General features: G+C 40.1%; 1 protein-coding gene across 1 annotated transcript; it reads left to right on the plus strand.

Annotated features, from left to right (window-relative positions):
• Positions 1-33: 33 nt before the first annotated feature.
• LOC133527252 (myogenesis-regulating glycosidase-like) lies at positions 34-16,200 on the plus strand. The gene is made up of 10 exons (XM_061864189.1): positions 34-132; positions 3,570-3,686; positions 10,133-10,342; positions 10,588-11,248; positions 11,491-11,683; positions 12,281-12,390; positions 12,911-13,060; positions 13,391-13,514; positions 15,288-15,444; positions 15,895-16,200. Exons 1-10 carry the CDS (start codon positions 108-110, stop codon positions 16,161-16,163), a joined length of 2,016 nt encoding a protein of 671 aa, XP_061720173.1. The 5' UTR covers positions 34-107; the 3' UTR covers positions 16,164-16,200.
• Positions 16,201-16,482: the final 282 nt, after the last annotated feature.

Raw genomic sequence — 16,482 nt, forward strand, 5'->3', positions numbered from 1 at the left:
GGTATAGTCCCACCGAGAGCTGTCGAGTTTATCTCAAGAGGCGATATGGTATCTATATCTGCTACTAGCTGGGTTCTGGCTTTCTTGTCAGTCGGCTGCAGGCAGAGATGGCGGTGCTCAGGATACTGATGGGTGAGAATTATAATTAACAGAATATTTATAGATTAGCTTGATTATACCACTATTGTTTACAATACTTTTTCTACGAGTCAACAATAATAATACTTTAAACTAATAGAATCATACTCGTATAGGTAAACAAATCAGAAGTATTATTTAAGATACGCGAGCAGCCGCGATAGCTTCATGTGTATGTTTGTGTTATATATAAATACATAAATAATTATACAATATTATTTTTCATCATAATAATTATGTAATCGCGTTATGCCAGTTACCTACATCACTCCCCCCCAGAGACCGTGACTACGGGCGATAATAGTCGGGGAAGTGCACACGACGACGACCCGAACGAGTTACTTTCGTCGGTGATTTGGATACCTGGGACTTGCTAGTAGCGACATCATTCATACTCCTACGGGCCCCGGCCGTCGGGGCCCGGCGGGTTAGTCAGCGACACCTTCTCGTAACTCGTGAGGCCCTGGTACTTCCTCTTTGCTAAATTCAATTTTTAGACAGTTTTTTTCTTGGTTTTGGCCACCGTAGCCTGTGGAGACTAACAAGCAACGCTAAGCGGTTTTCGTAGTCTATGGATGTTGCTATATTAAGGGTGTCACATGTGCGTGTATGACTTATGAAGCAATTGTTTCTACTATACAACCTAATTAACATAGTATATAATTGAGCTATCGTTTTGTTTCGTACTCTTGACCGCGGCGAGCTGTGATTGGTCAATTTCAGTATAGTTGACTAAACCGTTTCGAAAAGAATATTAAAGTTGAGTTGGGAGCCCATACATGAAAAGTACCCAATAACAGTTTCGTATACGTAATCTTATAATCAAAGGCTCAAATAGTGCTTGCACCCGAGTTGAACGCTCTACTTTTTATTTCGAATACGGGGAATGTAAAATACATGTATTTAAAAATAAAAACCGGCCAAGTGCGAGTCGGACTCGCACAGGAAGGGTTCCGTATACATACATATATAATACATACTAACAAGGCTGTGAATTAAAGCTTGTATAAATTAAATATCTCTTATTACCAACACAAAAAAACTAGAGATTTTTTTTTCTACCTTTTTTGCATGTAAGTGTTCATATTATCTAGAGTCGTTAAAATCTATTAGGTCTTGATAGTGATATGATACGCTTGCGGTGAGTGATGTGAACGGGGTTGTATCACTAGTATATATCATAACAATATAATACAGAGTTAGCGGCACCGTATACAACTTAAATTATTAGCGTACCTATGCAATACTGCTAGACATTTTTTGAATTCGAATTATTGTAATTAATTGGCTGAATTTGTAAATTTGATCTTTCTTGACATTTTATATATGCTAAATATTGTAATTAATTGACTGACTATGTAAATTTTATTTTTCTTGACATGTTATCTGTTTGTATGTTTTTATTTTCCAGACATCTATTTTTCTAGTGTGTAAGCGAATTGGTGTAGTACTGTAAGCTTGCACTGTGTTAAATAAATAAAATAAAATAAAATAAAATAAAAATGGGCCCGCTGATTACCAGTTCGCCTGACGATATCGGCCTGTCAGTTATTTACGCTTGTCAGCTTTCGCGAACGGGCCGTAGCAACTACGCTTGCATTCTATTGCAAATTGTTTCGATTCGTTATTTCACTTACCCACCAAAAATGTTTTTATTAAATTTTATTGTGTTTAGTTTAATTTTTAGATTTTTAGTTTGTCATACATATACCTACGTTGTTTGTTACAAGTGTGCGCTCACCGCTAAAATGTATTTTTCATGAAAAAAAAAAATCTCATGTAAGTGAATATTTTGTATTCTTATGAGAAATAAAGATCTTTAAACCTAACTGACAGGCCGATATCGTCCGGCGAACTGGTAATCAGTGGAACCTTACTGTTTGGGGTCGAGACCCTTGCCTTGGCCCATGAGGTTCGAGCGCCCAAGCCTTTTTAAAATCATCTTAAAGAGGATAGTGGACGTCGCCGTAGAGCTGGCAGCTTCCTCTATCAACGTTTCGTATTGTAGCAATATTAGTCTACATTAAAAACGCCCTGAGAAAGTAATATCAAAAACTAGTCCTTTAGGCTTAATGTAAAAAAAAAAAACCCGCCAAGTGCGAGTCGGACTTGCGGACGAAGGGTTCCGTACCATCATCTATAGAAACGGCAAAAAATCACGTTTAGTGTATGGGAGCCCCCTTAAATATTTATTTTAAAACTTAATATGCGATTAAGTTCCGTTTGTATTAGGTAATCATATTTATTTTATTCTGATTTTTCGTATTTGTTGTTATAGTGGCAAGAGAAATACACCATCTGTGAAAAATTTAACAGTCTGCCTGGTGACAAGCGGACAGACAGACAAACGGACGGACGGACAGCGGAAACTTAGTAATAGGGTCCTTTGGGTACGGAACCCTAAAAGCCTAAACATTTTGACAAGGTTGTGTTCGGCGCGTGTGATCACAAACTTAAATTATTTATTGATAGCCAACATCATAGATAAATCTGCAAAAAATCAGAACTACAGATTTGACGCAAACGAACCCCATTGCAAAAGGCGACAACGTTACTGGATTATAAGGGCCAGTACGTACTTTCTAGTTATTATTTTCTTGACCTGACCTTTAAAGTCATGTATCTGGATAGGTGGTCTAGTATAGCCACCAAGTGATAGCCGCAAGATAAGCGCGGACGTGGCAGGCCCAGGCGGAGATGATGGGACTGTCGCGAACGTATTGCGAACCAGCTAATATTTGCCAACGTCATGGAGTAGATGGCGCTAGTAGTCACGTTTAATTTAAGTAGCCGCTTCTAGGTTATTGGGATTTTTTGAGGAAAGTTGAGAGGGTAGATGAGAACGACAGTACGAAAAAGGAGGTTGTGTGCGAACAAATCGACGCGGCAGTGATATTTGCTTTTAGATCAAGTCAAGAACGTTCTTATGGTGTTATTAGAATAATGATGTGTCTCTGGTATATTGTGACCAACGTTATCAGTACTCAGAGTGAACAGTGATCCAGTGAGGCTAATATGAACTTAAGGTAAACTTTGTGTGAGGAATGGGGTCGCTATAAGGGGAGGTTTGGAGGCGACTATTAAGCTCAAGAAACCAGGTGGATAATCATGTGATAATAAAGTCGGACACCAGCACAACCCATATCGTCATCTCACTAACATCCAGGCCTCGTATAGGTATGTAGTACATTTACATATCGCTTTCCAGTATCCGTAAAAGCATTAGCTCATTCGATAGGTTAATAAGTATGGTGAGCTTGACGACAGGGACGCTTTAGACACCTTTATCAGTAACTGGCCGGAAAAGTCACAACAATGGGAGTTGTATCAAGGGGAGAGCAGAGGCTCTGGACAAAGGTCCAGCAGTGGAAAATTTTAATAGGTTAAGGAGAAGAGAATGACCTTACTATGTAGTAATTTTGTGTCGACAGCGGTAGCTGCGCTGGGTGCTCACGCTCACACAGCAACGCTGACAACGCGGCAGGAAGATGTTACGCTCTCACTGGAGCCCCAACTCACTGGAGGCTTCTCTTTGGCGATCATCAAAGGTAAGCAACTCATCCTAGCTAGCTAATTTTAATCTTTATATGGGGCACAATAAGATATTACTATCCCATAACGTAATTTTTTTGTATTTTTTCCCTAAATCAATCAGGGCTTGAATTGAGGATGTCTTATAATCTGATCCGTTAATGGGTGTTCCTTGCCGCCTGAATACACAAAAAACATGTATCTGTCTACCCCGCGAGTCAATAAGTACCTGCCATACCAAGGCAACTTAAAGACAGAAGTAGGTTTATTAGACAATTAAGACGCTGTAACTTGGCATTGCATGCCGATTTTTCTGGGTCACATACTCACTGTTTAGTTTGTTGTCCCAATTTCCTGGTAGATGGCGCTGTTCCAGACGCAAACTAGGTAATGCTAGTTTATCATAGAATCTATATAAGAAACTGTCACATTTCAAAATAAATGATTGGTAACGTAGCAACTTATTCAAACAAAGTGGTCCTTCGAACTGTAGAAGCGAAGTGACTTAAGTGACAAAGACAGTGCATTCGAAAGTGATCTTAAAGTACAGTATTGTAGAGTCTAAAATCAAACTAAAGGGTCAGTGATAAACAGCATCTAGAAGTAATTTCAGAAACCAAATGTCAAAATTGTCAACAAAATTACAAAATAAAAATTCAAGATTTCGAGAAGATTAAATAAATAAGTTATATTTACAAGCCTACGAGTCAACGCAGTAAATTCGCCGCTTTAAATCAGTTATATTTACTAGATTGGGTTTTATGGATTTGGAAAAATAAGATTTCGGAAATAGAATCACGTCAAGATTTTTTCACGTCAAACAAAACAATCAAGATTTCGCTGTGAATTTTACTAATTTTCAAGAATAATATCTCAAAATGTCTCAAGAATTACCGGGATTAATAGCTGAGCAAGAAAATATTTGTGAATTAATTCTCAAAGCGCAAGCGAACTTCAAGAAAACACCAAAAGCGAGATTAACAAGAGGGTACATCAAGACACGAAAAGAATCCATAGAAAATTATTTTAGTCAGTTCGTAGCAAATAATCGAGCCTTGATAAAAATATCAACACCTTCAGACAAAGCGAAATACGAATATTTCAAAGAAGATGTGTATTCAGCGTGCGAGGAAATGTTCATTGATTTGAAAGCAGAGATGACGGACATGCTAGAGGGTACTACGCCGTGCACGAGCAGCACTAATCCAACACCAAGCACCAACAGTGATGACGTGAAGCTACCGAAAATAGATATAGCGAAGTTTACCGGTAACTACCAAGATTGGACTTCGTTTTACGATATGTTTACGTCACTCATTCACAACAAACAAAACTTGAGCAGTGTTCAAAAGTTGCATTATTTAAAAAGCTACTTGTCTGGAGAACCTGCCCAACTGTTGGATCATCTAGCTGTCACTGAAACAAACTACGAATTGGCATGGCTCACGCTACAGAACAGGTATAACAACAAGAGAGTCATTATTAATTCAATCTTAAGCAAGTTGATGAATCAAAAGAAAATTCACGCGGGCACTGCTAAAGCGATTCGAGAGATATTAGATACAACTATGGAGTGTCTTAACAAGTTGAAAGTACAAAACATTAATACAAGTTCATGGGATACACTTATTATATACATCATTGTTGAGAAGTTAGACGCTGAAACACATAAAGAGTGGGAAGAAGAAGCAAGTAATCTGAACCTCACAGAGTTACCTACCATGGTCATGTTCCAAAAGTTCTTAGAAAAGAGATTCCGAGTTTTAGAGATGATGCAACCTAGCCAAACAACGAACATGAACATGAAGAGTACCTACCGAAGCACCCAGAGAGATAATAACTTCACTGTCGAGTCTAAGTCATTTCACGTGTCACCAGCCATCAAGTGTGGATTTTGTAAGCAGAACCATTACTTGAATCAATGCAAAGAGTTCCAAGAGCTTACACTTGAAAAGAAAACAGAGTTCATTCAAAACCAGCAACTTTGCTTTAACTGCCTAATCCCTGGTCATGCTGTCCGATTCTGTAAAAGCAAGTTCTCATGTCAAAAGTGCGGAAGAAGACATCACACACTGTTGCACAACAATACGTACCAATCCAAAGAGAAAGAGCACAAAGAAGAAACAAAACAAGAAAGAGAAAACAAAGAATGCAATCGAGAGAAAGACTCTAAACAAGAACCCAAGCAAGACACGAGAAATAAGAGAGAGATAGTTACCCATCTAACAACAGGAAGCATGACAGGATTGTTATCTACAGCCCAAATTAACGTGACGAACCACCAAGGAAGAGAATTCGTATTAAGAGCCTTGTTAGACCCATGTTCTCAAGAGTCTTTCCTGAACGAGTCTGCAGCTCAAACTATGGGCCTTAAGAGAAAGCGCGTGAACGGAAACGTATCGGGTCTTGATGAGATGAGCACACCCATCCGATTTGCTGCTGATATCGAGATTTCATCACGTCTTAATCCTGAAAAGAAAATGAGTATAACAACTTACATAGTAAAGCGAGTTACAAACATCATGCCTTCAGAGAAACTTACTATCGATAACTGGGTTCATCTAAGAGATTTACAACTAGCCGATCCGACTTACCACCAACCAAGTTCTATAGATATTCTATTGGGAGTAGAAGTTTACAACGAGATGATACAGCCTGGTCTGATCAAAGGCGTTCCAGGCTCTCCCATAGCTTTACAAACCCATTTGGGGTGGATAATATCAGGAAAAGTCACAGTCGGAATAGAACGAGAGCGAGAAGAAAAACCATTCATTAGTATGCATTTAAATGTCGAGTTAAATTATATGCTAAAGAGATTCTGGGAGCTAGAGACAATGGATGAAGAGAAACACAAGCTAACTGCAGAAGAGATCAAAGTAGAAGAAATATATGAGAAAACTACCACTAGAGACGAAGACGGACGTTACATAGTAGATCTGCCAATGAAACACGAGCCACCAGTTCTACCATCTAACAGCCGAGAGATTGCACTGAAACGCTGGAAGTCTACAGAGAACAGACTTAAGAGTAAACCTCATCTATTAGAGGAATACAACAAAGTTCTAGAAGAGTACATGACGCTAAACCACATGAAGAAAATAGAAACCAAAGATGAAAAAGAAAATGGCGTGTGGCTCCCCCATCACGCTGTGATTAAATTGGAGCGAGAAACGAGCAAATTAAGGGTAGTCTATGATGCTTCATGCAAGGGAAGCAACGGGGTATCCTTAAATGACGAGTTATTAATCGGACCCCCATTGTTAGAAGATCTACGAGTCATTCTCATTAGATGGAGAACATACAAGATAGCATTTGTTGCCGACGTGGAGAAGATGTATAGACAGATACGAGTAAAAGATGAACACACAAATTACCAGAGAATTGTATGGAGACCAGATCCAAAGGGACCCATTGAAGACTTCAAACTCTTAACTGTTACATTCGGAACATCCTGTGCGCCTTATCTGGCAATAAAAACTTTAAGGCAAACAGCAAAGGATGAAGGATCGGACTACCCAGAAGCTCAGAAGATGATACTACGAGATTTCTATATGGATGATTTGCTCTCAGGTACAGACGAAGAAAAAGAGGCTATAGAAATTCAAAAACAAGTTACACAGATTTTAATTTCTGGAGGATTCACACTAAAGAAGTGGTGTTCGAATAGCGAAGAGTTTATGACAGCATTAGACAAGCAAGAAAAGAGAGAAGAAACGCAGACAGTCGAAATAAAACGCAAAGAGAGCGTGAAAACATTAGGTATAATATGGGAAGTTAAGGAAGATAAGTTGTTCATACCTAATCATATCAAAGATTCCCATGACACACCTATGACTAAAAGAAGCGTTTTATCTGAGATAGCATCAATATTCGACCCAATGGGATGGATCGCTCCAAGTGTCATACTAGCAAAGATATTTATGCAAGTTTTGTGGAAAAAAGGCATTTCGTGGGATGAAGAACTTCCGGCAGAACTACAAAAAGAGTGGTCACAGTATAAGAGAGAACTGCCAGCTTTGAAAGGTGTCAGCTTAGATCGATGGATGCACACTACGAGTAAATCAACTCTTGAACTGCATGGATATGCAGACGCTTCAGCATTAGCTTATGCGGCAGTTATATACTCGAGAGTTATAGACGAAGAAGGAGAAATTAAAGTATCCCTCGTGACAGCAAAAACAAAAATCTCGCCGATTAGAAAAGTTTCCTTACCCCGTTTGGAATTACTGGCTGCTACATTATTGAGTAAACTTTTGAAACAAGTAGCTGAGTCACTACATGTGCATCTTGACAACGTATACGCTTATTCAGATAGTCAAGTGACTTTGGCTTGGATACACGGAGATCCAATGAAATGGAAGCCTTTTGTAAAGAATAGAGTCATAGAAATCACGCAGATACTCGATGCTAATCACTGGTTCTATGTAAACACTAAGCAAAATCCTGCTGATCCTGCTTCAAGAGGAGTTATGCCTTCCAAACTAATGTCCACAGAGATATGGTGGAACGGATCTGCAATGCTGAAAGAGAAAGAAATAAGATTAGAAAAAGGAACTCCACTAGATACAGCAATAGAAAAGAGAAAGAATATAGTAACTATGGTAGTAACCAATGAGAATGAAGAACAACTTACCTTATTGAAGAAGTTTTCGTCACTGGAGAAACTTACACGTGTTATTGCATACTGTAGACGCTGGCTAAGAATTATAGACAAAGAGAAAAGTAACTTACCTTCTTACCTGACATACGAAGAAAGAAACGATGCACTTACTATATGTATTAGGATGTCACAAGAAGTAGAATTTTCGGAAGAGATAGAAGACCTGAAAAGAGACAGAAACTTAAAATCTAAAAGCAACCTCCTAGCTTTATCACCTTTTCTTGACGATAAGAGCATCCTAAGAGTCGGCGGTAGATTGAAGCACGCCGATATGGAATTCATACGAAAACACCCGATAATTATTTCAAAAAACAATGTATTACTTCCGTTAATATTGAGAGAAGCTCATGCCAAAACACTACACGGTCCTCCGCAAATGATGATTACATACTTACGAGGCAAATATTGGCTGATAAACGCAGCAAATAGCGTTAAACGTTTTGTACGGGAGTGTGTTACATGTATAAGACAGAATGCGAAGAACAAAGAGCAAAAAATGGGAGATTTACCCGATTCCAGAGTCAGACGATGCAGACCATTCCTAATCACCGGAACGGATTTTGCGGGTCCAATAAATGTCAAAATGAGCAAAGGCAGAGGTGCCAAGTCTTACAAGGCCTACATATGTTTGTTCGTTTGTATGTGCACAAAGGCACTACATATTGAAGTTGTAAGTGACATGACAACACAAGCCTTTCTAGCGGCATTTAAAAGATTTGTGTCAAGACGAGGCCATGTAGTAGAAATGTGGAGTGATCACGGAACTTCATTCATTGGCGCTGAGAAAGAGTTATTGGAAATGTGGAGTCAAGGAAAATCCAGTGTTCCAGATGAGTTTATTTCCATGCTAGATAGAGAAGGGACGAAATGGAAATATATTCCTCCAGGCGCTCCCAATTTTGGCGGATTATGGGAGGCAGGTGTCAAGTCGACCAAATACCACCTGAAACGAATAGTTGGAGATACTACGCTAACATTTGAACAACTAAGCACGGTCCTGGCAGAAATTGAAGCATGTCTAAATTCTAGACCCATTTCGCCCATCAGCGATCATCCGGACGATTTGAACCCCTTAACACCTGGTCATTTTCTTATCGGAGAACCAACTAATGTCATACCATCTGAAGATCTAATAGATGTGAAGATAAATAGACTCGATCAATGGCAATTAACAACCAGAATGGTACAAGATTTTTGGCGAAGATGGCAATCCGAGTATTTAAGTAGGATGCAACAGAGGCCTAAATGGAGACAGCCTACTCGAGAATTCCAAGAAGGAGATTTAGTGCTAATAAAAGACCAGAGGCTTCCTCCTGGACGTTGGCCTATGGGAAGAATTATAAAAAAATACCCTGGAAAAGACCAACTTACCAGAACTTATGACCTACGAACCTCGTCAGGAGTATTGCAACGTTCAATAACCAAATTATGTCCTTTATTATGTGATGTAGAAAATTAGTTTGCGTCCGTAATAAGTTGTTATTTTGTTTAATTATGTTCAAGTTGGAACATTGATTCATTTTATTATTTTCTAATGACGTCACGTCATTTAAGGCGGGAGTATGTTTAGTTTGTTGTCCCAATTTCCTGGTAGATGGCGCTGTTCCAGACGCAAACTAGGTAATGCTAGTTTATCATAGAATCTATATAAGAAACTGTCACATTTCAAAATAAATGATTGGTAACGTAGCAACTTATTCAAACACTCACTTATGGGTTTAAGTCATTCACCGTTCAGCTCTCGACTTGTATCAATGTCTATATCCTGGTATCTGTGAAGTTAATAATTATCCAAATCCACAGACGACGAGACCATCTTCCAAGCCACCATCGGCCGCACCCTCATGTCCACCTACGTTTCATCCAAGGAGATAGACGGTGGCATGCAGCTGTCATTACCAGGGGCTGAGCTGTATATCCACACCGTGGTTGATGAGGCAGCGGGGGCTAGAGGAGTTAAGATAGTATGGGATGCTAATGAGCAGACCAGGCTGGAAGACTGCTTTGATTTCGGTAAGACCTGGCTTTGTCCTCCGCGATCCACGATATGGAGGTACATTGCCGTCCCAGTTTTCTTTACGTTACCTCGCCCGCTTTGAAGAACCTACTTTCACAGCGGACTTTTCCGTAAAATTCAACAGTTCTAAAGCCAATCACCAAAAGCAAGGCATGAAAGTCACTGCTTAATTTAATTATAAATCCAATAATCTAATTATATCTCCGCCTAAAAGAAACAAATTATCTGTTTCTTTATTCAGCAACCAAACACTGGTACGGTGGCCCAATGCAGCTCACCCAAACATACCCGATAGAGAAGTCCACCCAAGTCTATGCTCCCTACTACACCAAGGAAAGAGACAACGGAGCCATCATGGAGAGATACTGGCTCAACTCTGCCGGAGAATACATCTACGTCCACCCTCAAGTCCCTCTATTCATCGATTACAATAATATTACCAGTAACCACATGTGTTTTGGAGCCCAAATCGCTGCACCGTACTCGACTAAGAGGAACCATACTGAGCTCTCATACGATCTGTGGTTCCTTTCTGATGTTAAGGCTGCTCATAAGCATGCTTTGAATAATTATTTAGGCTGGCCATCTGGGGCGCCGGATTTTAGAATGATTCAGCATCCTATCTGGTCGACATGGGCTCAGTTCTCAAGGGACATAGATGAGACTAATCTTATGGAGTACGCGCAAGAGATAAAAGAGCGTGGGTTTGCCAATGCGCAGCTGGAGATCGACGATCTTTGGGAGATCTGCTACGGGTCTTTGACAGTGGACGTGAAGAAATTCAGTGATATGAAGAAATTTGTGCAGGATATTAAGGCGATGGGATACCGCGCTACTATTTGGATACATCCCTTCATTAATCAAAATTGTGAGCCGTGGTATTCTGATGCTTTGGCTGCGGGGTAAGTCAACTTAAACATTAAGATACTTTATTTAGAATTAATCTTTAAGTTAAGGATTTATATGGCTACTTTTAGACATATTTTAGTGAAAAAATTAGGCCATAAAAATATTAAAAACCCATGGAACACTCTTATCCCAAGATGATACAACGTGCCCTCTAAGATTCTGATGTTCTCGGTTTTTTCTATAATGTCTGAATCCTGGATTCCTGATATACGTAACACAACTGCTTTCTTTCTAGCTATCTGGTGTTGAACGAAGACGGAAGCCCAGATACCTCCTGGTGGAACAACAACGGTTCGGTGGCAGCTTACATCGACTTTACCAACCCCACCGCTGCCGAATGGTGGTACCAACGTGTCAAACTGATCGTCGACACGTATGACATCGACAGCCTGAAATTCGACGCTGGAGAAGCAAGCTGGTCTCCTGAGGTAAAACTGGCTTGTGCCATACTTCTCACTAACATTGCAAAGTTGATTTTAGACACCTATGATATGGACAGCTTGGAGTTCCACGCTAAAGAAGCTAACTTGGTCTCCTAAGGTAACAACTACGACGCGGTATTTCCGGGCCGATACGACCTTCAAACCTTTAAGTAAACCTTTAAGTAAAAGATGGGAGCATCTTTTAAGATGGTGGTTTGCCTTTAGGTTGGCAAACCACCAGAGGTGTCCTATCATGGGTGACGGTAATAACTTACCGCAGGCGATTCATCAGCTCGTTTGCCTCCTATGTCATAAAAAAACCTAGCAACTGTTCTGTGGCTTCATAGATTGACTCCACCAACAGTGTTAAAATCGAAATGTGTAGCTGATTGTGTAAATGATGTTTATCCACACACTATGTTCTGTCAAACTAGGCGGACTCTCACGTTGTTCTCATATATATCCCTATCCCTTATATACGAGTATCTCATATATATCTATATCCCTTGAAACTGAAAAGTTGACTTCTAAAACTTTGTACTACAAAGTGCCTGACAAAACAACGCCTTTTCTACTGACGATTTATATTATGACTATTTACAGGTGGCAGTCCAAACTGGCGACATAGACCTCCACCCGCACCACATCACGCAGGCGTACGTGAGGACCTGCGCGAGATTTGGGAACATGATCGAAGTACGCACCGGATTCCAGTAAGTATCACTGACTCATGGGAGAAGCGTTTTACCCCACATTGCTGCCACTACCTTAGCTGTACTGACGAGCATTTTTTATTTTAGACAAAAACCCATTTATTCACAGGGGTAAAGGGGGCCTGCTACTGTCCTGCTGCTGCTGATTCCAGTCATTATTTCAGTATGACAATTAATTCTACTCAGTTCTTCTAACTTTGCCTCTGCTTCAGTTACAATCTTGAGCTCATTTTGACAAATAACATCGAATTAAATTGAATATACAATACAATTAGCGAGGAAGCTGCCAGCTGTTTTATCCTCTTCGAGTATCAGCCGTTTGGACAGTACTCGCAGAGGTCCTGTGCAGCTGGGCCCTAAGGCCTGACAGCCTGACACCAATGGCAACAAAGTCACTTTAGTAATGTTAGTAACTGGAATTGCGATTAAGCAAGGAAATGCTATCAGCATCCTTGGTACAGGGACAAAGTGAAGAAAAAGATTTTCTTATTTTTAGGTTAATCTAAAATCTTTTTCTCAGAACCCAGACGCTTCCGATCTTCGTGCGCATGGTGGACCGAGATTCCATCTGGGGCCTTACTAACGGTCTCTCCACCGTTATCACAACAACGTTCCAGATGAACTTGAACGGCTACACGATGGTACTGCCTGACATGATTGGTGGCAACGGGTAAGACATGAACTACGCAACCCCTCAGTATCAGGGAGCCGTCTACGGAAAAGCCAAAACTTAACATCACCCTTTGGCCAAAACTTTTCCTTGACGATTGTCACTTCACCCTACTCAAGTGTTTCCTTTCCCATTGGAGAAACTACGATCATGTGACCTATTAATAATCCTCCGCTAATAAGCAAAGGACTCCGGTGCTACCCTCTGCAGTTTACACCCGGAAATTAAAATGAAAATCAAGCAGTTTCTTTTAAACCCGCATAAAATTAAAATTAAGCAATTTCTTTTATACCCGCATGAAATGAAAATCAAGCAATTTCTTGTATGCAGGTTTAATTTGGCAAACCCTGGCTCTGGTCTGCCAACGAAGCAGCTGTTCATCCGATGGGTGCAGGCCAACACTTTCCTGCCAGCCTTGCAGTTCTCTTTCGTACCCTGGGGCTTCGATAATGAGGTCAGTCTCCACTGCCATAGCTCCTGGGGTACTCTGGTCTGCCGACCGAGTATCATCAGATAGGTACAGAGTACCACTTACTGCCAGCCATAATAGTTCGTGAACCGAAACGGAAAAATTGAAAATAGTTATCTGCCTCTCTACCGTTTTTCCTCTTTCTCCTTCCTCTACCTCTTTGAGAGGCCCTCTGGGGCTTCAACGGTGAGTTCAATCAACCTCCACAGATCTTGGCAGACCCTGGTCTACCAACGAAGCTGCTGATCAGATAAGTGCAGGTCAACACATTTCCTGCCAGCTATACAGTTTTTTGTGCCGCGGCGCTTCGACGGTGAGGTCAGTCCCACTTCCACAGGATTCTTCCAATGGTGATGTTCATTTAATGGGTGTAGGCAAGACTTTGTTGTCAGCCATGCCGTTGCGCTTCCAAGATGTGGTCAGTCTTCACTTCCACAACTTCTGGCGAACTCTGGTTTGCCGACGAGACGAAGCTCTCTGTTTATCAGATGGGTTTAGGCTAACTCTTTCCTGTCTATACAGTTCTTATATCTGTGGACTTTGGACAAGGTGTGTCTTCAATATGAATTAAGATTAAGGGTTTGGATATTAGTTTGGATTTCATATCGCACAGTGAAATGACATACATATCGCTAGAGTTAGTGCGAAAGGGAAAGTACCTCCACTCAGTGGCGGCGCAAGACCAAAATTTATTTGCCAGGTGGCCGAATTCTGCATAAACCATTGGGGTGCGACGCCATCACTCGGGCCGCGAGGCCGTAGGTGGTGGCCCATATGTCGTCTACGCCTAAAAATGCCACTGCCACCACACCACTTCCACTACACTACAGAATAGGCTATACCTACTTAAACGGATTCTTTCAGGATTAGCCGAAACATGTTTGTGTTCCATAACTTGTATTTAGTTTTTAATCCCATCAATAATTGTCGTCGGTCTTGAAGACATGGAACAAAGTACCTAAGTTTAATGTTCTCATTGTTCAAGATTATAAAGATCTGGTTTCTCCCTCTTAGTATAACTTGTTTTTTGTGAAAATACAGGCTGGAAAAAAAGACTAAAAAGATTTTTTTATTTTATTAGTTCATAAATTTTGAATTCGCGGTACAAAAATTGGCCTATAGTATATATTATGTATGCGGTGTATGCCTACATAATCTATATTATACAAATCATAGCCTATGACTACCTGTATTAGCCATTGTATTAAAATGAGGGCAAAACGTTACATCAGCAAACTTTAATACCGTTTCACAGGATCGTAAAAACTTTGATTATGCTAATTACAATCATTAATTATGCATTTACAACACGTACTGTGTCTGTTGTGTGTAATTGGTTTTAGTCATTGACCAAGTATTTAAAAGCTAACTAAAGAAGTTTACTTTTAAAGGTTCCATAGCCAAAATGGCATAAACATCGGACCATTTTGTCGAACTAATTGTGCTGTGCAACTGACAATGAGCTAAAATTGATGTCGTGTACAGTCACGCTAGTTACTCAAAATATGCCCTATAGCTCTTAATTCGCCGACATAAGAGCTTAAACATATTTTTGAACAACTTGTGTGCACCCATATTTTTGCACTTGACTGTACTTAGATATACATATAACTCTGCATTCGCGGCAGACTCGCGGCAGATCGAAATTTCTCTAGTGCGGCCGCCTTTTGATCAACTTCAGAAGGGATAGCTGGAGAGGAATGTCGCTGCCGTCCATATAACTAGGGAATAATTCATATTCATTGTTATTTTTTCCAGACATCGGAAATAAGTTTGAAATACACGAAACTGCACGCCGAGTACGCCACGCAAATCCAGGCTGCCATGAATGCTTCAGTTATAGACGGACGTCCCGTCAACGGCCCGCTGTGGTGGATCGCGCCTAATGACGACCAAGCACTCGCAATCTGGGACCGTAAGTACAATGTACACTTAAATAGATAAACCTACTTAAGTGCAGTAAGTAGGGCTTGCTTTTAGAATACGGCCAAAGCTCTGCAAAATTGCTTATAGGATAAAATTGGGACGGGTGCCACCGTGACTGGGTGGCCTAGAAATTATGGCGCTAACTGCGAATGCTGAAGAAGCTAGTTTGCATATGGCCTCGGCCACTGGAGGTCTTGGTCACTTTTGTTTTAGTAATATCAATTTCAGTTATAATCTATGTATTTAGTAATGTATTTAACTAAGTACACTATTTCACTTAGTAAGTACTTAAAACAACGCAAACCAATAAAACATACTACTTATGGTTAGATTTGTTCCCCAGTTATTTCGTAAGTTCAGTAACAGTACTTAAGTGTTATCCCCAAAGAACATCGTCATAAATTTATTAGCAATAACCCAAATCTATTATAATTTTCAGAATATCTCCTAGGAGAAGACATCATAGTCGCGCCGATCCTCGTGGAAAACGCGACGTCCCGAGACATCTACCTTCCCGAAGGCGAATGGCTAGAAAAGGGAGAAAAAAGCAAAGTACACATTGGGCCTGGATGGATCAGGGGTCATAGTGTGCCTATAGATGATCTTGCGTTCTTTGTACGCAAAACTGAGCCGGACGCAGCAAGCCATAGCCAAGTTTCGGCCATTTTGCTCGGCGCTGTTTTGATCCTTGGACTGTTGTACCATTGATAGCAAATTATTAAAGATTTTTTTGGTTTATAAATGCCATTTGGTGTTTCTTTTGTAAATAATTATATTTATTGTTAAGAAATAAAATAATACAATACAATACTCTTTATAAAATGAGTTGTGGATTTTACTTGTTTTTTTTTTCAATTTTTTACCGTTTTATAGACGCACCAGTAAAAATGCGGCATCTCGGGACACATATCCTCTATCGACCCCATCCTGATATTAGTACTAATAATTCAATTCAACGTAATCTCACTAACACTGTTACGTTATAGTAGCTTTTAATTTGCTGAACGCTCATTTTTTTTTCTAGGGG

The sequence above is a fragment of the Cydia pomonella genome, chromosome 17 (genome assembly GCF_033807575.1).
Source record: "Cydia pomonella isolate Wapato2018A chromosome 17, ilCydPomo1, whole genome shotgun sequence".
NCBI classification, from domain to species: Eukaryota; Metazoa; Arthropoda; class Insecta; order Lepidoptera; family Tortricidae; genus Cydia; species Cydia pomonella.